Source organism: Corvus hawaiiensis, chromosome 2, assembly GCF_020740725.1.
Source record: "Corvus hawaiiensis isolate bCorHaw1 chromosome 2, bCorHaw1.pri.cur, whole genome shotgun sequence".
NCBI lineage: Eukaryota > Metazoa > Chordata > Aves > Passeriformes > Corvidae > Corvus > Corvus hawaiiensis.
The window spans coordinates 94,720,444-94,741,754 of NC_063214.1; the positions used below are offsets into that span (position 1 = coordinate 94,720,444).

The following is a 21,311-nucleotide window of genomic DNA, read 5'->3' on the forward strand; positions in this document are numbered from 1 at the left end:
AGGGTACGTCCATTTCCACTGAATGTCTGGATATGTGTCCTGTCTTAGCCATTCTAAAAATACATAATGTGCCTCCAAAATACAGCTGCAACTTCATCAAATGTTTGTTTAAATTGATTGCAATTTCCTTGGGCCATTTGCAACATTACTGAGATGTCCCACTAAAAAGAAGAGCTTTTTAATGTACAGATGCCACACTCATTGTCTGTTCCTTGTTAGTTACATATTCAGATAAATTAATTTGATATTATTGATGTCCATCTTGTTTATTCCTCCTGGATCATCCACAACAAGAGGTTAAAACCACTGCACTTGTGGTAAAACACAGCTGCTGCAGCCTTGTGAAGTTTTGAGCGTAACTGGTGTTTACCAGGAAAATGGGTCTTTATGAATCCCAGCCTTGTTCCCTGAAGTAAGGTGAGCCTGCTGGTCATGCCTTTGGCCTCTGACCCTCCTGCTGACCCCAGGTGTGCCATCCCTTCTGGGTCTCAGCTCTGCTGCACCAGCACATACTGGTTCCCAGCACCTGCAAGGAATTAAAGAGCACTAAAATACTCCCTGGAGCTGGGCGCTCATCGTACAGTACAGCCGACACAAAAGCTGAAATTCCTTTCACATGAGAACATGGGTACATCTGCTTGCAATCATCTTCCTCCAGGCAGCCGGCCTGATCAAGGAGAAATGTGATTCTCCACACTTGGTCCAAGGAGTGCTGGGTAGACGCCTACAGCCAAGGGGCTGGGATTTGGGAGAGAAATAAACTCGCCTTTCACACCCGGCATCCCCAGCAGTCCCGTGGCTCCCGCGCTCACAGCCTTGGCCGCTTCTTGCCCTGCTTGCAGGAGGCAAGGCATGCTGGAATAAAGAGAAACTTGTTCTGTGGCAGGAAAGGTCATTTCTTCTGGCCAGGCATTCCCATCCTGGGAAGGAGACAGGAAGCATATTACATTAAAGGTAAACTGATAAAATATTTGTCTGCTGGAGGAAGGGGAGGAATGTCAAAAACATGTTAGTGTTCTTTCGAAAAAATTATTGTGGCATCTTACTCCTTCCCTGACAACAACTGTGGGTGTCATGAAGAAATGTTTCAGCCTTCAGTGATGTGTAGGCTTATGCAGGGCATTTTCCTTGCTGCAAGGATGCTCTTTGTCTGTCTGTGCATGCCTGCATGTGTACACACCGGGGTGTGAATGTGCTCCCTGCAGCGGAGGAAACAACTGAAAGTGTTAGAAATGAGTGGACATAGAGGGCATATTAGCAGAGTCTCTGGGAAATCTATTGTTTGTTATTACTTTCTTTGTTGCAGCTGACCAATGAGAAAACAACTAAAAAAATCACTTCTTTGATGAAATGTGCAGTTTGTAGCACAGATGTCTTATGATTTGTGTACTGCTGTAGATTTGTCACATTCCATGTTAAAACTTGTTTTTCATGCTGCTACACAAGAGGACTGAAGAAGTAATTTATAGGTACAATTAAGAATGCCATGTTTGGGGAATAAAGGGAGAGTATTTGCAACAAAAGCAAGTTTGACAATTGAGTGGCTCAGCTTCACTCTGATTCCTGAAAGCAAGCTGAAGGCAGCAGCCACAGTGTACTTTTAATTTTCAAATCTGATCATCCGTTAATATATTTGTAAAGGCTTGGTTGCCCCACCTCCTCAGGCTGGTTTTTACCAGCTCAATAGCCTAGGTAGCCTGCAGACCTGAGCCAGGTTTTCAGAAGACATTAAAAACTCAGTGATGCAGTTGTAGCTGCAGTGCTCTAAGGACACGTGCGTCCCAACCCAGCCACAGCATCCCTACAGCTGGACTGATTAAAATGGTCAGAAGTGACAATTCACCACAACCCTGCAGGAAAATGCTGTGCTGCAAGCTGGGCAAGAGGACCTGGGGCAAGGCAGCCTGCTCTGTGTATGCTGTTTGGAGGCATGTGGTTAAATCAGGCATGGTCTGCTCCCAAACTCTTTGAACCGAACTGTTGCTAAGACCTGCTAAGGTCTTGGTTTCAGACAAGCTATATTCTTGGCGCCAAACAAGTGCCTAATAAAGAGGACAGTTCTCATGAATGAGTCTTACTTTGTACATTTTTAAGAATCTATCTTGTTTAGGGAAGTTTTGGTTAGGTGGAAGAACATCACCCCTTAGCAAATGCAGAGAACGGTGATGGACAGATAATGTTTTAAAAAAAAAATTGGCTAGCAGAGGTTCTGCATATTTGACCATTTCAGTTTATTCACATACATTCATGTACACATGCAGAGTTTTAAGGTGACTGTAGAATGTTCTGTGCTAGTGCATGAAAATTCAAAGGGAAACATCTGTCATTAAAAACAATAGGAAAAAGCATTTATTTAGCACAGGCTGAAATGCAGAAATGTTTGCATGCTGTGTTTGGCTTGATTTACTATAGGGAAGAGTTAATGATGTACAGAACTGTTGTCTGTAAGAAACTGTGCGGGGCCTGCTCTTTTCTGGGGCTTCTCACGTGAATGTTCATTGGGTATTACAACACACTGACACTCTGTAATAAATCCACCATGTTTTTTAAAAGCCTAACACTCGATGTATTTTTTAAATACGGCTTCGTTCCCTGTGAATACTAATGTGGATATACAGAGATGAGGAGCTTTCCAACGACAGACACAGATGGGATGCCTTTAAGGCTGTGTCAGTGGCCTCTGAAAATATTGATTACCAAGTGCGGTTACTGAGAAAAGATGCTGAAGCCTTTGGAATTGAACAGTTAACAGAGCGTGCATCAAACCTGGATTTTCAGTTATAGGAGGATAAGCCCTTATGTCAGTCCTTCCCTGTGTCAGCCACTAACTGATGGTTGGGTCTCAGTGTAGCTAAGGGAAAAGGCACATCTGTGTTCCTTTGCTTTGTGAAGGCTGTGCTTACGGAGAACATTCTTACCACTCACCACACAGATTTCATCCTCAGCAGGAGGATGAGTTTTCATCCTCGGCAGGAGGCACAAGTGCAAGTCTTCAACTTTGGGGGCTAAATGGAATTTGTCAAGGCCTTGCAGAATCAGGTCTCATTCTTGCCTGTTGGTCTTTCTAATGTTATGCCACTGCTTTTGTCTCCTCTGCCTCTTACTTGCAGCCTCTCTGTTCCTCATAGCGCTGTCATCAGCTGCCATCCTGTTTCAGGTATTGCCTGAAGCCACTGCTGAGCAATTGATGGGAAAACAATAATGGTTAGATTGGAGGAAAGTTTGCTTCAGCAGGCATTTTTGTATAAATTCAGAGAAATCCATTTTGTAGGTGACTTGTAAATGTACAAACCCTACACTACCACCTGTCTTTTCCTTCCTTTTACATCCAAGAGAGATGCATTGATTTTAAGGCTAGAAGACATCACTCTGGGCTGACCATGTGAAAAATTCAGGTACTCTGACATCCCTGTATAAAATTATGTTTCAGGATCAAGAAGAGTACCTGTGACAGAGACTGTCTTTTGACAAGGAGAAAAAACTCTCCTTGATTTAGGAAGATCGTGTAGTCCAAGGCAATTCTTTTGAAGTTGTTCCAGTGTTGTTAACATCTGTCTGATATTTCCCCTTAGACTCTGAGCCCATTACACATCCAATTAAGCTAGAAGTGCTTCAGAAGGGAGGCTGCTCCACTACCTGCACATTCATTGTCCATGCACAGAATTCAAATATCAGTAAGCAAAATGCATTTGTTTCATAATTGTAATTGTTCTTGTCATAAACTCAGCCTCAGATTATTTTGGATAATTTGTTCCTGAAGCTGCCTACATAGTCTGGGAAGGAAATAGGAAGATACATTTTCCAACATATTTGCTATGCAGAAAATGTGCTTAGACCTTTGATTAATATTCCTAGTTTGTATTGTTTATTTACACATAAGAGTTTAGTTGTCTGTAATGAGAGCTTATTTTTAAAAGAAAATATATGATGTTTAAGTGGAAACTGCAGATGAATAGGAGAGAGACACCTCAGATGAAATAATAAGAGGTGGAATTTGTTGAAACCAAAATGAAGGAATTCTGTCAGCCTTTGTTTTAATCTGTTCCTTTTTTTAGCCTTGCCTGGAGTTGCCTGTGCGCTCGCAGGGAAATCAATCTATGCCTTGGGCAGTGGGATCTCTCCATGGCTAGGGAGACTGATTGATTGTTTCATATATTGAGACTGTAGGTTTGATGGGAACTCTATAGGAACGGTGACAGCAGTGGAGATTTGAGGGTTTTGGCTTCTTTATTAAAATACATGCCTTACAACATGTGTTCCTTCTTATAAGATAAAAAGTCCTCTCTCCACTGTGTAGTTCTGTCTTCTTTCTGCTGTGTGTTTCTCTTCTCTTTTGTGTATTTCTCTCCTTCCTCTCCAAACATCTCAGTATGGATTAAGTGCAAAATAAAATTAGTAACTCATGTAAGATTAGTATTATGGAAAAGCTTTTCCATGGGCATATTTAGTGGCTTTGTAATGATTCAGTGATTTGGTTGTATTTGGTGCTTTTTTTTCTAAGTGCAAAATAATTTCTCATAACATGGCCTTCTCAAACCCCATGACAAAAATTTCACATGAAATTATCAAGGGTAAAGTGTTGGTTTTAATAAACCCAAGGACTCTTAGATTTAAATCAGCAGAACCAGGACTTTTCTTATCCAGGTGCCTAAAATTTGCACAGTGGCTGACCAGGCTCAATCTCTGAAGAATGCGCTCCCATGATGGGTACAGTGTTTGATTTCAAAGTATGGCTGATCTGTCATTTTCTCTTCATTGAAAAAAACCAAACAGCAGAAAGCTTCCTATCTGCTCCTATCTCCTCCCTGCTGTCCAGGGAAGCATTGGAGTCACCATCCCTGAAGGCTTTTAAAAGATGCATGGATTTGGCACTTAGAGACATGGTTTAGTGGTGGACTCGACAGTGGAAGGTTTGTCATTGGACTCCATGATCTTAAAGGTCTTTCCCTACTAAATGTTTCTATGATGTGGTGATCTTCCCATCTCTGGTTAACAAGTGATTATCAACAACTGAAATTCAGAAAGAACTTCACAGAAAGGGTTGTTAAACACTGGAATGGGCTGCCTATGGAGATGGTGGAGTCACCATCCCTGGAGGTGCTCAAGAAACAACTGGACGTGGCACTGCATGGTTTAGTTGACCAGGTGGTGATTGGCCAGTGGTTGGACTTGCTGATTTTGGATCTAAGGACAATATAACATCAAAGTTATATTGCTGCCCCTGCATCTACATTAACCAACATAAAAATGAGAAGTTTAAGTGACCATCTTTAAGAAGATGTTTGTATTCCAGTTATAACTTGAGTAAAAATAAACAGTCTAATACCACTGTGTGGCCTCTCCCAATCTATTATAGAGTCATTACTGTGCTCGTGCCATTTCTGCAAGGTACAAGAGGTTCTCAAAGGTTTGTCTGTGTGTTTACTCACTGCTCTATGGCTAAACCCTAACCTGGACACACACGTGGAAGAAAGACATTGGTGGCATCAGGGCATCAGGGCATTACCCAGCTCAGGTCCTCCCCAGTTCCAAATACTGTTCAGGAATATGTATTAGACTTGCAGCCCATTTTAATAAATAGTTACCAGGTGAAAGCATCTTTTCATTGTAGCCATTAGGTGGTAACATTACCTAATAAAAAGGCAGTCACTGTCTTTCACTCAGGGACAGTACTACAGATCTGCCATGCGGGATGTGAAAATGCATTAAACCAGGACAACATTCTTTAAAGCAAAAATCACTGTGGTCCTCTTTAAAATAAAAAAGGAGTCAAACACAAAGATTTATAATGGCAGGTCTTGAGAGAAGAGGAGGGGAAAGAATTTTGTGTTGGTTTTGGTAAAAGTTTGATTGAATTGCTCATTCCAGCTTGAAGAATGACATCCTCCAAAATCCTCTTTCTGAAGCTGATTAAGTTTCAGATTAAAATTGGTATCTGATGCAGCCCAGAAAGTGAGAGATCTCACCCAGACCGTGGCTGTCTTGCCTACCAGGACATTTTTGATGGAAGGGAAACAGCATGCTGGAGATAGATGGCAGCATCTTAGCTCCTCTGTGCCATCCTGCATGGCAGGAGTTCCAGGGCAAAAGAGCAATTATGCCGATGCCTTGAGGAGTGAGCAGGAACTCCGGAGGCTTGTCTACACTAACAAGTGCAGGCAGGTTCTTCTGCTTGGTTGATGAAGAGCCAGCATGAGTTCAGGAGTTGTGCAGTCCTATTAGCATGAGGAGAGCTAATGTGAGCTGGGCCAGGCTCCATGCTGTGATTTGGGATCAGAGACCAGCAGCCTTCCCTTCTGTCGCTCACCAAACACAGGCCCAGGAGAGCGAAGAGATGGGGATGAAATGCCCACCTTTCCAGGGGAGCCATGTTTTTGTACAACAGTGTTTTGTGATATCCAGACGTGGAGTGGGATTTAATCTTCCTGACATAAATGGGATTCCGTGGGGCTCTTGTGATTAAAAATGCATGTGTGCATGAATACTTGCAGGGAGAGTGCCTAAATGATCACAGCAGGCAAAAAAACCTCCCCTCGAATTTCCATACCCTGCAGCCACCCACCCTTTGAAGTCACTGGCATCCAGGGACAGCTGGGTGCAGCGAGGCTTCATGGGGGAAGATTAAAGATGTCATGATCTCTTACTCAGCAGCAGCAGAGAGAGAGTACAGAGAGTGCATTCTCGTGGAAACAAACCGAACAGTAAATCAAAGAGGTAATCCAACATCAGATGAGCAGAGGCACAGGCTTGTTCACAGGCAGGCCATTGGTGAAACTGGGATGCACAAACAAAAAGCAGAGCCAGCAAGAGTGGCCACAGAGCAGATCAAGAGAGGTGTAAGGTCATATGTGATAAAGTCAGGAAGACAAGTGAGGTTTCTGCTCTGATAACCTGAGAATCACGCTCTAAGCTGGGATGCACTGCATGTTACTAAGGCTCCCAAGGGCTCATGTTTGACCCGAGGAGAGAGCAGTCACCTGCCCTCTGCTGCAGGTGACTCTGCTGTATTTCATATTTCAGCCTCAGGCAGGCTGGCAGTGCTGCTGGAAACTGCAGCCCGTGTGATTCTTACCTGCCTAAGAACACAGGCAGGGGAAAACAGGTTGTTTTGTTTATGCTGAAAATGCCTGCATACTCCAGGCGATGTTCCAGCTCCTCTGCTTTGAAACGTGGGCTTCACACTGAGCCAAGAGTGGCAGCAGCTCTCTGAGGTGTTCTCCTTTTCCTTCCCCATGAAAAAGCACCCATTTTCTACCATTTCAAATAAATCCCCATATTTTTACGGCACATACTCAGCAGGCACATGCTGTGTCCCTGCAGGTCTCTGAGGCTCCTGGCCATGCTGGCGAGGTTGCAGTGGAGATGCACAGGGCTTGCCAGAGCATTGCTGCAGGCTCCTGGTGCTGTGGGGATTGAGGCACAGGGAGGGAAAGCTTGGGCAGACCTATCACAAATTAACCTGTCACTGTGTCAGGCTCTTTGCTCCTCAGAAGGCAAACCTGTTCTGCTAGTAAACTTTCCTGCACAAGCTGAAATCCACTCCGGAACATGCCCACATTTAACCAGTGTCATCACTAAGGGGTCATGAAGATACTGATTTGTCCTGCAGGGACCAGTTTTAGGCACTGCCAAAGCCTCAAAATGCATGACAGGAGAAGGAAGAAATCAGGTGGGATGGGATCTGTGCAAGTCAGATTGCCTCTCTTTCTGCAGCCATCTGCTCTGGGGACAGTGCTTACCAAGCAGTGAGCTTTGCCAAACCAGCTTCCTGGTGAAGCCTGAGGAAGGAAGTAATGCTGTCATGATGAGGATTTGGTTGAGGGCCCAGGAAGACAGGGCAACCAGAATGGAGCTTCTGGCATTAGTGTTGGACACTCTTCAGGGAAGGGCTGGATCACTGGGAACAGTGGCACGGGTGACATGATGTAGTACAAGGTCAGACAGCTTTTTTTATTATATGAATAACACCCACACCCTGAGAAAGCCCAGAGTTTTGGGGAAAGAAGAGAAACATGTACAAACCATTAGGACAGAAATGATGTATAGGGATGCTAACACCAAATTGTTACATTTAAGATTTTTGAGACTTTGCATTTCCTAATCTTTGAGTAGGTGCAGGTTGTTTGTTGGGTGGGTCTGTCTTTTTGTTTGTTTGTTCAGGGTTTTTTTTAAGAAAGTGTGTGTGCATCCTGGATGTGAATAATAAAATAAGGCAATGAACACAAGTAAAAAAATATCTCAAAAATGAGAGTTCAGAAAAAAAAGTTTTGAAGCATGAAAAATAGGTATCCCAAATGACAGCAGTAAAGGAAAGAATGATTTGAATGAAATCAGGCCATGTCAAAAAGACAGGTATTAATGTACTAGAGTCCCTTTCCATCTCTCTTCCTGCTAAATCTGACACGCAGACTTGCTATATGCTACCAGGTTTATCCTAAAAGTATGCTGGAGGCAGTGAAAGAGAAAAAGGAGAAGGATTTCTTAGAGAGAGAATGTTTTTATCCCTCTGTGGAAAGGAAGCAGCCATGATCTGATAACATTGCTGAACTAATCTGCTTCTCACTGAGTTTATCACCAGAGGAATAAGGTTAATTCTGCAGTGAGGGCAGCGAAGTGCTGTCAGTCAGTGAAAGAAGGAGGATGGACAGACCAACAGACACCATTTCTTATCTGGCAGGCTCTGACAGAAGCTAAGAAACAGATCAGCAGTAGCCAAGCAGGAGAAAAAAATCCCAACAACTTTATTTTAAGCTGTTTTCTATGGAAAATATGAGCTCTAATATTCATTACTAAAATGGACCAAAGAAACAGTGCAACCAGTTGAGATGCAATGGCTGAAATGTGTCCCAAACCATGTGCCAAGGACAATGAGACTCACAGCTGACAACAAATAAACTTTTCCTGAAGAAAAGGTGTTTGCCCTGGGACTTTGGGCTGGTCCTGTCACTGTCAGTACATCTCTGGGGCAGAGATGAAACTCAAAATAATTTGGAAAGAACTGACTGATGATTTAAATATTCTTCCTTCTGTTTGGAAAGAAAACAGGACTCCTGCACTTTTCTTGGAATAGTGTGCAGAAAATGATTCGGAGTGCCAAGTGCCTCTACCCTAAGGCAAGCGACCAGGACAATATGGCTGAGAGATTTGTAAAAACCTTATTAGCAGAAAGTAATCATTTTCTGGGTGTTAGGAACACTGTTAAAGGCTGCTGTGTTCTTGATCAAAGGGATGATTTTAGTGGATTGTTAAAATCTGCATGGTGCTTCTTTGCAAAGGATGAAGTGTCATCTCCTGCACTCCCTGGCCAATTTCCAACTCATCTATTTTCCTACTAAGTTATGCTGATGTCGAGCCTCGTTATTTTATCTTAAGTCTCACTATATTTGGTGGTGGGGTTTTCTTGGAAATCCAGCTTTGGTAGTCCTGTGATTATATAAGCATTTAATCTACACTGTATTCAATAACATTCTTGTGTTGAAACATTTAAAATCATGAAGTCTAATAAAGAAAGAGGGAAAGAAACCAAGATCAATCTTTTTAATGCATTTTTTTTTGTGCTTGGAATTACTGAATACCCTTGAATAGCCATTACTGACACTCTCTCTTACATTTTAATGAATAAACCACAGTTCTCTCAACAGCTGCTGTGATGAGAGGCAAAAGCAGAGGAATGTCTGCTATTCAGGGATTTCTTTGTACTTAATTTTAGGCAAAATGTAGTACAATAATAATAATAATAGTAATAGTAATGGTAAAACACTTAAAAACTTGGAATGCTTTGAGCCAGAGATTGCCCCCCTCCCCGCCCCCCCCATTTAAATCAGATCAGTTAAAGAGCCACACATGCCCACACCATTTCAGGTAGCTTAAGTTTAAACTGCTGGGCTTTAAACCAATGTGCATAAACTCAGAGATCACACAGATGAAATGGGGTTGCCTGAGTAGTCAGCAAACCTGCTGCAAGTTGAAGAGCTGTTTAAAAATCTAGGGCCTTCTTTGCTTACCCCAAAAGAACACACTAAGTCCTGCAGGCTCCGAAGACAAAGCTGGCCAGTAGCAGACTCGGCTATCAGAATTTCTTTAGTGAGCTCCTTGCCTTGCTCCTGACTAGTTTCTCAAAGTCAGGTTCAGAGTGGTTTCCACTGGATTGCTCCCAAATTTTTGCCTCAGGCTTGCAAGACCGTAGTCCTCAGTCGAACCCCATGCCATGAAAGTAATGATCCTGCCAGCTCCACCCTGCTGTCCTGCCGCAGGCATCCCTCCAATTCGTGATCTTTGTTATGCTGAGGGCTTGATGGAGTTTACACCATGTGTGAAAGGGGCCCTGCTCACTGCTCCTCATTCCAGAGCTGTCTGGGGAACAGTCCTGCTGACAGCATTAATTAACATCTTTCAATAAAATTTTGACATCAAGGGTCTACTACTGTCACCAGTGGTGATGAAAGACATTTAACCGAATGACATCATTAGTGCAGACTTGCTTACCTAATGCCGTTGGGAATGCTGCCCAACCACGCCAGCAGAGAGCTTCCAGCACTGGTGTGCCAGTGGAGGCAAATCAAGCCCTAAGACAAGCCTTAAAGTCCTTCATGCTGAAGAAAGGGAGGTTTTAAAGAGAGCAATGTCACTGCTGATCGAGACATCCCAGGAAAACACTGCAGTTTCCAAGCTGTACACACAGCAACTGTGGGTTTCATGGCAAATAACAGAAAGGTGTACTGCAGGCATGTCAATAAGCTTGGATATTCACTTGGGGGTAAATACTTGGAATAACAATGCAGTAGCTGCAAGCTCAGCAGAAAAATATGTCTTACTACAATACCAGGGCAACACTGCCTTAGTCCTTAAAACAACCTGAAAATAAAGAGATTGCTACTGGGAAAACACCAGTCACCTTTCACCCTTGCCTTTGAAAAGAAGTGCTGTTATATTTTTCTTTACTTTATGTCAAAACCTTGTGTCCCCTGAGCTGAGAAAGTGACCTCTTCTCAAAGACACTGCACTCAGTTTAAACCTGAGCATTATAGTCATCTGTCAATCACTTCTTCCATCACTAGAGCAATGAATTTCTACAATAACCTTGTACTTGAGTCAATCCATTCTCTGGGTTTCACAAGATTGCATTTTATCCCAGCAGTTTCTTGAGTCATTATGATGTACTTGGTATCCAGAGGAGGTTCTGTGCTTTGTATTTCCCTGGACCAGAGCCACAAAGCACCTGAAGTTCTACTGAGCCCCAGCTCCCACACAAGGCTTGTTACAAACCAACCAGCTGAACACAGCACCCTTTGCCATTACCAGCATAGCAGTAAACCATGAATATTCATGACTAATTCCCCTAGTTTTATAAATTAACTCCATCATAGCTTTTTCATGTAGCCTTGCATATGTGTTCTTCACTTCTGTCCCTTCTAGCTATACTCTGCAAGTAACTATCCCAAAAGCTCTGGTGGTTTTAGCAAACAGGCTGTCAGCGTTAAGCTGATGAAAGAGTGCATTGATTCAGGAGAAAGGGCATTTGCTCCAACACACAGTGTTGTCTGCTGACACTTGAAGCATGGGGCTACAGGGAAAAACCACTCAAAAACAGTGACAGAAACAGAAAAGACAAACTAGTTCTGGTTCACATTTGCATGGGAGTTGAGCTGGGACCCCAGCCTCCTATGGAAGTTCTTCCATTACAAGGATCGGGATGGTGCTGCTCCCTCCTGCTCTGCCTCTGTGGGAGGATGTGGCTCGTGCAGAGAGCCAGAGGCACTTTGGTTGAAGCTGCTGTTGCTGCCACTTGGTTGGGATAACAGAATCATAAAATGGTTTGGGTTGGAAGAGACATTAAAGATGATCCCATTCCAATCCCTCCCCACCATCAGCAGGGACACATTTCCAAAGATCAGGTTGCTCAGAGAACCCCATCCAACCTGGCCTTGAACACTTGCAGGGATGGAGCATCCACAACTTCTCTGGGCAAGGAGTTCCAGGGTCTCAGCAGCCTCACAGCAAAGAATTTCTTCCTAATATGTAATCTAAACCTATCCTCTTTCAGTTTGAAGCCATTATTCCTTGTCTTGTCATTACATGTCCTTGTAACAAGTCTTTATAAAAAGGATGAGCAGAGTTGCCTCAGCTTTAGCTCAAGGGTGCTGGGGGATGAAGGGCAGCAAGGGAAAAACTTTGAGCACAGATCCAAGTAATTTGTTTCAGAAGAGGAAAGATGTGTGGGGCAAACAGGAGCGATTTCCTGGAGCGATTTCCTGGAGCAGCATTCAGGCTGGGGCTGGGGCACTGCTGAGGGACCAGCCCATGCTGGTGATCCTTCTGCATTTTACAGTGAGTGTAAAAGCCAGCCATGGGATCTGGTCCCACCCCCACAATCAGCTGTACCTGTATGGCTCCCTCACCATGCGCTCGTGGCTATGTATATGCACACACATCCATATTCAGTATACGTATTTATATACAGTTGCAATATATAGACTGTGCGCTCTGTGTGTGTGTATTCATCTGCAACTGATCTGGAACCGATCCTTCTATCAGGGAGCCAAGGCCCCAGCATTTGCCAGATTTCTCACAAGTAGTTTACAGAGGAAGCTCAGCTCTCCCTTGCTCTAGGCTGGCACAGGTTCAGCAAGAAGGTGAGATGCTCATTATGGTCTTCTGAGTGCTGTGGGTCTCTGCTGCGAGGGAAGAGAGAGGTTTGTGTCTAAGGATGGGTAAGGAATTCATTAGGAATTCATCTGGGGTGTTTCTGGCATCTGCAGGGGAAGGAACTGATAGAAGATTAATTCATGGAGGGAAGGTTTAAGTCTGAATCAGGAAAAGGCAAGAGTATGTTTAGGCACCATTAGAGTTATGAAACTGCCGAGCAAGGGCTCTTAGATTGTGAGTTTAGCTTTTGGTCCCTGAGTTCCTACAATAAACTAAAACTGTCCATATGCAGAAAAAAATTTTCCAAATTATTTTTTAAAGCTAATCAGTTAAAATGCATTGAGATTTTCTGGGGGTTTGGATGGTGGGAGAAAGGGGGACAGAGAAAACCCTGAACTAAGTCACCTTTGGTTGATTCTGTTTAGTTTTTCCATGAAGGCAATCTCTCGATTTCCATGTGCTGTTCCAAGGATCTGACAAACGGGGTTTATATCGAGAACGATGTGCAGTGACATGCCACAGCCATTTAAATTTTTTTTTAACTCCCCTGTCAGAAAAGCCTGCATGAACTGCTGGAAGGTCTTTACCAGTCTCACTGGATTGATTGTGTGTAACTCCAAAAAAAGAGTGCTTCTGGGAAGCAGCCGAGCACCCGGGTGGGTGCCTGGTCCTGCCCGCAGGAATCTCGCCCCGCTCCGAGCGCAGGGTGCGCATTCCCACGGGATCCCGGGCTGGCTGCCGGTGCGGGGAGCGCTGCCCTCACCCCCCCGGCCCGGCCGCATCCCCGCCCCTCCCCGCCCGTCGGACGGGCCCTTCCCTCCGCTCCCGCTCCTCCGTCCCTCCCTCCACCTCCGTCCTCTCCGTCTCCTCCCGCACAGGTGGGACTCCTCTCCTGGCCGCCCCTGCCGCGATGCCGCCGCCGTGTCCCCGCGGGGCCCTGCCCGGGGCCTCCCTCCTCCTCCTCCTCCTCCTCCTCCCGCTGCTCTGCGCGGCCCCCGGTGAGTGAGCGCGGCGTGCGGGATGCGGGACACAGGGAAAGCATCACCCGGCACGTCCTGGGGAGCGGCAAAAAGCCTTCCCCCGGCCTCCCGCGTGGGTGAGAGCCTTGGGAAGCTGCAAATCTTGTGCAAGTTGGGCACCTTTTTAAAAAGGTGCTTGTTTGCAAGTGACTGAAGCATTTCGGAACAGCCGAGCGCTTGTAGGTCTCTTGTTGCGCTGCCCGTCTGGGGATCAGCAGGATGACTGCTTCGATGTGCTTTGGGGCAGGATGCCAGGCACAATTTTGGGGCAGTCTGATTGTTAGCACAGCCCTCACCCAGTGACCAGGGACTTCCAGCATTATCATGTTGCTCTGGGTGCTGGTACTGACACCAGCTGCAGTCTTCTGATGGAAAATATAATAATTTACTTGGTGAAGAAGGCCATAATTGGGTTCCTCTTGCCAAGAGAGCTGGGGAGAGGATGCTGGAGTGTCAGAAGCTTCCCTGCAGTGTATATTGTGCTCAACTGTGGAAAGGGGAGCAAAGAGAGCAAGTTTGTCCTGGGAGAAACTTGTCTGCTTTGCCTGTTGAGCTGACACTATAACAAAAATACTTCTGGCAGTTTTTGAGAAATAATCTTTTGTTGTTGTTATTTCCTCCTTAGTAAATGTATGTGTTTTATTTGTCTAGATGTTTCAAGGGGCAATAAGCTTAAACTGATGCTTCAGAAACGAGAAGGTAAGTAAAGAGACAGCAAAGTGTTTTCCTTTGTTTTCCTCTGACTCGGTTGCTGTCAGCCGAAGCTGCTGATGAGCTGTCCCTGTACCCCCAGCTCCTAGACTGCCGACAGAGCAGGAAGCTGCAAGCACAGGGACACTCTCACCACGGGCCACACAAAAACCTCCTGCTCAGGCAGAGCCTGTGCCTGCGTGCCCATTTGGGACGTTGGGCTGGAGGCTCTGCTTCCCACAGCTCCCTCTGAAATCTGGGGTTCCCAAGCTCAGGCAGCATGCCTGCCTTTAGCTCTGCACAGCGTGCAGCACCAACCTTTTCCAGTGTACGCATGGCAGACGTGGCATTTATCTGGTTTATTCTGGGAAGTCACAAACTTTTCCAAGGAATTATAATGCATGGAAATACTGCTGGCTCAGGCACAGAGAAGAAAATGCACAAACCTGGATTGCCTATGATGCCTTGACTTGCTCTTTTTATCTTGGCCCTATGTGTGCTTCCTTTTTGGAAGACTGCTCTCTTACGGGAGAGATGATGGCCAAGGGCCCAGCAGTCAGAAGCATGGAATGGCTCACTGGTTGAGGTAAGGTGGTGGAAACTAAGCCAGCTGGGAACAAGCTGCACCATGGCAGATGAAACATCCCAGAAGTTTTGGCCAGCTCCCCTCAGCCTGCTCTATGGCTGAAGCAAAGAATTTACATCCCCACAGAGGGGACTCCTACTTTCTGCAAGGCTTTCTAATTTCTTACTGAGTTTTTTTTTCTGGCATCACTCCACACCTCTTACCAGCACTAAAATATAAATCCCACCCACCTCTCTTGTGTGCGGGTCCCTTGCATCACCATTCTGCAGTGCTTGTGTGCAGATAGGAACAACCTTCCTGCACCACAGCAGTGGCCACTTGTTTGTTCAGGTCCCCTGGGGAGAGGGACTGCCTGGGAAAGGCTCTTGGAGCATGCAGACAACATGGCTTAGACAGGAAAATCTGCAAAATTGATGATGGAGGGAACATGCAGCCCCTTTAATTCCAGCCTTGCTCCCCTTCTCTGGTTGGTTTCTAAAGCGAGCAGGCCAAGTGCACAGCACTGCTTCCCTTGCTGGCAGCATCCCTTGTGCAAGGGCTCATTCATGGGGCATTTGCTCAGCTATCCCTCTTCCCAGTAGTAACACCCAGTTCAAGCTCATGGTGAGTCACCAGTTTCCAGCTCATCATTGCAGGACAGCCTACTATTTCCCACTTACTGCAACACTCATCTATCACCTTTATCTCCAGAATCTCCTTCTCTCTGTAGTCCTTTTCCTTCCTCTGTGAGTCTGCCCAGCTCCTATTTCAGTGGTTTTCACATCTCCACTTGACGTCTCTGTCTACCCCAGCCTCTTCCCTCACATCCTCCAAAATTCCCATGCACACCCGTGGTCCTGATTTCTCCCTCATTGTAATGAACCATCTGAAGCCAAGACTCCTCCTACTCCTACACACTTCTTGTTTCACAGCCGGATAACAGCCATATTTTATCATTTCTGTGTGTGGCCTGAGGCTGGCCAGTCACAGAATCATAGAATTGCTAGATTGGAGAAGATCTCTAAGCTTAAGTTCAACCATTTACCCAGCACAGTCATGTTCACCACTAAACCACGTCCCTAAGTGCCACATCTACGTGTTTTTAGAACACTAGCAGGGATGGCAATTCCCACCACTTCCCTAGGCAGCTCATTCGAAAGCTTGATCACTCTTTAAGTGAAGGAATTTTTCCTAACATCCAATCTAAACCTTCCCTGGCACAAATTGAGGCCATTTCTTCTCATCCTGTGTAGTCCTCTCATCCATGTCTTTGGGAGGTGCATTGATTTGTCCAGCAGCCACGGCAAGCTGCTCTTAGGCATGGAGCAAGCCAGATGGCATGTCTGTGTCTGGCAGGGTGAGGGCATTTCCATGCATCCCCCACGCAGGATGCTATGAAAACCTGATGGACTTTTATTTTCAGGCATACAGGGCATTTAGTAGCACTCATTTAAATGCTACTTTTTTACACATCAGATTCAAAAATCCATCTTTTTATGGGTTTCTGCCTTCACTCTGTTAGCAGTGTTTCTCCAGCTTCCTCAGTCTTTTTATCTTCTTATCTTTATCCCAATTACTGCAACTCTAGCACTTAGGGCCAGTCTCCTGTTCTCTCCTGAAAACAAAACACATTATGTATATGCTCATTGAGTCTGGGTGTTTTTATTTAAGTTCTTCAGTACGCTGCTGTACTTGTGCTCAGAAATGCTTTTCGAGAGTCCAGGAGAATGAGGGTAGCTGAGAAATCCTATCACATTGGTGATTCCTGGGTTTATTACTGTTGCTCTGCTACAGGCACTGCACTGGCAAGCACAAAGGTAATGGCATGATGTGAGAATCATTTTCTTACTTGCTGCAAGCAGTATGCTTCAGGCTGACCAAAAATTTCCTGGCATGCCTTTTGTGGGGGGAATTAATTTCAGCCCCTGCTGCTGTGAAGCCTGAGGTGTCAGCAAAAGCAGCCAAGGAGTTCCTGAGCAGCCTGAGACGCCAGAGGCGCCAGCTGTGGGACAGAAGCCAGCCCGACGTGCAGCAGTGGTACCAGCAGTTCCTGTACCTGGGCTTCGATGAGCAGGTAAGAAATGGAGAGCAGCATGGAGAGAAGGCGGCTTATAAAAAAAAGAGGGAGAATAGACAGGGATAGAACAAAGGGGATTGGGTTTAAATGAAAGAAGAAGAGATTTAGATTAGATGTCAGGAAGAAATTCTTTACTGTAAGGCACAAGACCAGGATGCCCAGAGACGTGGTTGATGCCCCAGTCCTCTAACTGTTGAAGGCCAAGTTGGATGGGGCTTTGAGCAACCTGGTCTAGTAGAAGGTGTCCCTGCCCAGATTTCTTCTTTTAAAGTGGCAAATGTCACACAGAAATATAAGCTCTGTTACTTGTTCGAGATCCTTGCATTATTACATTAAGATCCTGTATGGAGTTCCTGCCTGCTATCAAACTTAAGCTTAATAAATTGCAGCTGGACACATGAACATAGTTTGCTTTGTGAAATAGGTGGCCAGACTCAAAGCAATCACTCACATTTCAGGAAAGTAATTTGTCAGCCTCAACCTAATCAGCTTCTAAGCATGCTGAGAAATCCAAACCAAGCTGGCTGTGATTGGCACTCCTCAGTGAAATGGCACTGACATTACGCACCCAACGCACGCTTGTGCCTCCACAGCGTGGGCAGCTCCTGACCATCATGAACACTGGCAGCTGTGCCTCCACTCTACATGTGAAAGGAAAACCACTGGATAATGTTCAGCCAACCTCCCTTCAAATGAGAAGGATACATTTTTTAAAAACAGTTTCTTTGTAAAAACACTGGAGTGGAATCAAACTCTGCACAAAGCTCTACTAAATAGATGCTGGAATAGGGCAAATAAAGTGCATTTGGTTGCAGTCCCACATGCAGAATCATTTCTGCTTTTAATAAGAGGTAAAAATAGTTATAGATGTTGAATTCTTGGCTTCTATCAGCTGCATGAATATGTTTAATGAGATTGCATTGGCACAGGCAAGCTGGAATATATTTTGGAGCTTCATGCTATGTGGATTGCTTGGAAGATGAATGCATTCATTTTCAAAGCTGCAACAATTAGAAAAATAATCCTTTGCTTGAGTTGAAAATAATGAAGGGTACTTTTTTCTAAATTCTCCTGGATATTCTGTGGATAAAAGTCATTTCTTAACAGCATGGCTATATCCCCCTTCACTAATAGGAATAGGAAAAATAGGAAAAGTGGTTTTATACACCAGAAACTGAAGACTGGGGGCAAATACCAAAAGTAACAAGGACAAACCATGCAGATAAAGTGAATTCTCCTCTGAGTTCCTGTATGCATTTCAAAATCTGAAATGAGGCCTGTTGTGGGATACAATGAATCCATTTAGTAGCTTTTCTTGAGTATTAAGACACAGTTTTAACAATGAAATAACTGTTTGTTCCAGCAAAGGACTTGGTCCATACTTATCCATTGTGTATTTTGCAAAACTTTTTTTTTTCCCCAAACCTCAGCCAAAAATATTTCCAAAGAGTAATTCAGATGGAAAGGCTTTGGCTTGGCAAGTATTTGATATCCTTGCACACTATTTTTCCTCTGCTGTTGGGAGCAGAACTGAAGTGCTTATTGCATTTCCATAGCTGGAAGGCTGCACTGTACCTTCGTTTTCACCCGTGCAAGGTGGGAGTGAGAGATCATAGACAGAAAGCAAAAGCCTGTTGTACCCCAGTCAGGGACATTGTGACTAAAGGCACAGGACAAGGGAGAATGGAACCTTTGGATTTTTAATTGTAAAATACTGACATAATTCTGCAGTCCACCATTGACAAGGTAATATAAATGTTAAAGGTGCTTAGTTCATGTTTCAGGTGACGGCGCTCTCAGTTTCAGCACTTTGCAGTGGGCAGGGGGTGTAGGGCTGGGTCCCAGGTGGGGCTAGGCAGGACAATTCCTGCACACAGGGTCCTGATAATCCCATAGAGAAGGTGAGTACAAGTCATAAAACCCCTCAGATCTAAAGATTTCCTTTATGACAATGTGCAAAGGATCGTAATTTCTGAAAGACGCTCTTGCACCACTTCTGTTCCATCTCATCACTGTAGTTTCAGGCTGGAAAGCAAATGTTCTCTTTTTTTTCTGGCAGAAATTTGAAGATGACATCTCCTACTGGACAAACTTGGGGCGTGCCCGTAATGAGTACTATGGTGGGTACTACCAGCACCACTACGATGAGGATTCTCCCATTGGCCCACGAAACCCACACTCCTTCAGGCACGGAGCAGGCGTCAACTACGATGATTACTAATGCCATTTATCCTACTATAGCTGTGCCTGTAGGGCTGCACTGGGTGAGGCTGAGCCCTCCCTCAGCCAGAGTGACCCCGCTTTTTCTTCTATTCATGTCAAACAGCAAGAGTAAAGGAACAGCCAGACTTTGATGAAAGCAACATGACTTTTTAAAACTATCATTACTTAGTAGTACACTATATATAAAAAGTGTTAGAGAAATAAAGCTTTTTTGATAAAATAAACAGGTTGCCATTATTTAGTAGACTTCATAACAGCAAGTTTAATCCCAACTGTATTACTACAGATTCCTTTTTAAAGGGCTTTTTCATTTGCTGTCCTACAATCAATTGCAAAATTACATTGTATCATCTACTTTGGCATATATAATACATAATATAAGCCAGTACATTTAAGATGTGCCTGCCCATTCACATTCCTATTAACAAATAAACCAAATTATTCTTGGGAGAAAAGAAAAAAAGGATTCCTGTCAATTGAAGTGCTGCCTTGTTGCCTCCTCTGCCGTTGCCATACCTACAGAGTGCAGCCCTCCAAGCCTGACAAGGCACTCCTGCAGCTCCTGTTGGGTCAAGGACACAGATATTCACAAAAGCTAAATTCAGTGCAGAGGAGCTTGCCTACCTACAAAGCCTGTGAAAGGATTCTCCAGGGAATGGGCTCAAGGCAGGAACTTGACTTCAGCAGTAATTGCTGAGGCGCAGAGCATCCAACTCGAGCGGCCCCAACCCCTCCCAGGCACGATAACCCAAAGGTTATCTTTGCTGAATACTCCCCTTTGTGTCCATTCCACTTAGCGTCAAGCTTTCAGCCTAGCTCAAAATAGGGAATAAAACAACAAAGTAAGCTATTTAAAATGAAGTTAGTGTCAGACAGCATCCAACACAATTCCCTGACATCATAATTTCCTACTGCAAAATTCCCTCTGCACCAATTCAGACTGGAACATGCACATTAGGCTGAGCATCAAAATATATCAGAGACTGGGCATCTGTTAGTGAAACACAGTGGATTAAAGGGGGATTTTTGGTGGTACCATGTATGTTAAGAATCCCAAAACATAACCCATTTTTGTATCACAGCAATATCAGCGTAGGAAGGAGATTTCAGCTGTCAGGGGCTTCAGGAGGAGCTCAGCAGAGGAAAGCACTGCTGGCACTTGACAAATGTAGAGGACAGGGAAGGGGCAGGTGAGGAAGGCTGCCTCCTCCATGACTTCTGGAACTGAAGAATCAGGATAAAGAGATTAAATATGTTCTACCAACTATAGCAGTCAGAGAAGGCAGCATGGATGCTTTAGCAGTCTCTCATCTAAAGCTTACAGGAAATTTCCAAAGCATGGATTATGGCAACACCAGTCTTTACACTTCACTTCTTTCTTTCATAACTCTGAGTGCATTTCCCAATCTTTTGCTCAAAACCCTCGTTTTGTGACGGACTGGTGTCTAGGAGATGCAGCCCAACACTATCCAGCTCCCTGCAGGTACACTTCCCAGGAGACAGCTCTTTGCTGAGAGAGCCAAACTGAATGAACACAGTCACTTCTCTGCACACACGCATCCACGCTAGTCTAACATGCTCCAAACCCTCAGCCTTCCCTAGGCTTAATCTTGGCAGAATCCTTGCCAGTTTAATTGGCTTAAATTGGTGTGTTTCCTCACTACGAGAGCCTTTATTCCAAATATGGAATAATCATATTCTGAGTCAAGCACAGACTCTTTTGCACAGTTGGAAAACACCTATTCCTAGAAGAATATTTCCATTTTGTGTATTTTCAAAAAAGTACGCTGAATTTGGCAATGTTTGAACCACACTGATAATTTCTATCATTTCCCAGAATTTACAACTGGGAACTCAGACCTGCTGAAAAAGGAAGAATAAAAAAAGTGCTGTAAATAAAGACCATCCCTCCCTAGGCCTTTGTAAACTCTGTCCATTCCTGCAGGCTGACTCAGTCTAGTCATCTGTGCCTTTCAGGCTCACAACCAAGTCTACGGTCTCTGTCTTCTGAATTCTCCAAGAGAAAAAATAAAAAAAAAGGTCTTTTCCATTATATTGTGTTGCAGGGTTCAGTAGTGGGACAGAGTTAACT

General features: G+C 44.5%; 1 protein-coding gene across 2 annotated transcripts; it reads left to right on the plus strand.

The window, feature by feature from the left end:
- Positions 1 to 766: 766 nt before the first annotated feature.
- On the plus strand, positions 767 to 19,443 carry ECRG4 (ECRG4 augurin precursor). Of its 2 annotated transcripts, none has more exons than XM_048326703.1 (5): positions 767 to 954; positions 13,524 to 13,643; positions 14,316 to 14,363; positions 16,842 to 16,993; positions 19,056 to 19,443. In XM_048326703.1, exons 2-5 carry the CDS (start codon positions 13,556 to 13,558, stop codon positions 19,215 to 19,217), a joined length of 450 nt encoding a protein of 149 aa, XP_048182660.1. In that variant the 5' UTR covers positions 767 to 954; positions 13,524 to 13,555; the 3' UTR covers positions 19,218 to 19,443. The 2 variants fall into 2 exon arrangements, with proteins under 2 accessions (XP_048182660.1, XP_048182650.1); XM_048326693.1 differs by lacking the exon at positions 767 to 954 and adding an exon at positions 13,195 to 13,351.
- The last annotated feature ends 1,868 nt before the right edge of the window (positions 19,444 to 21,311 follow it).

Excerpts from the sequence above, each read along its gene's own strand:
- ECRG4 (XM_048326693.1), top strand. The coding sequence starts at position 13,210 with ATGAACTGCTGGAAGGTCTTTACCAGTCTCACTGGATTGATTGTGTGT. Across the intron at positions 13,352-13,523 it reads CGCCCCGCTCCGAGCGCAGG|GTGGGACTCCTCTCCTGGCC; the intron begins GTGCGCATTCCC and ends CCTCCCGCACAG. Across the intron at positions 14,364-16,841 it reads GATGCTTCAGAAACGAGAAG|CCCCTGCTGCTGTGAAGCCT; the intron begins GTAAGTAAAGAG and ends AATTAATTTCAG.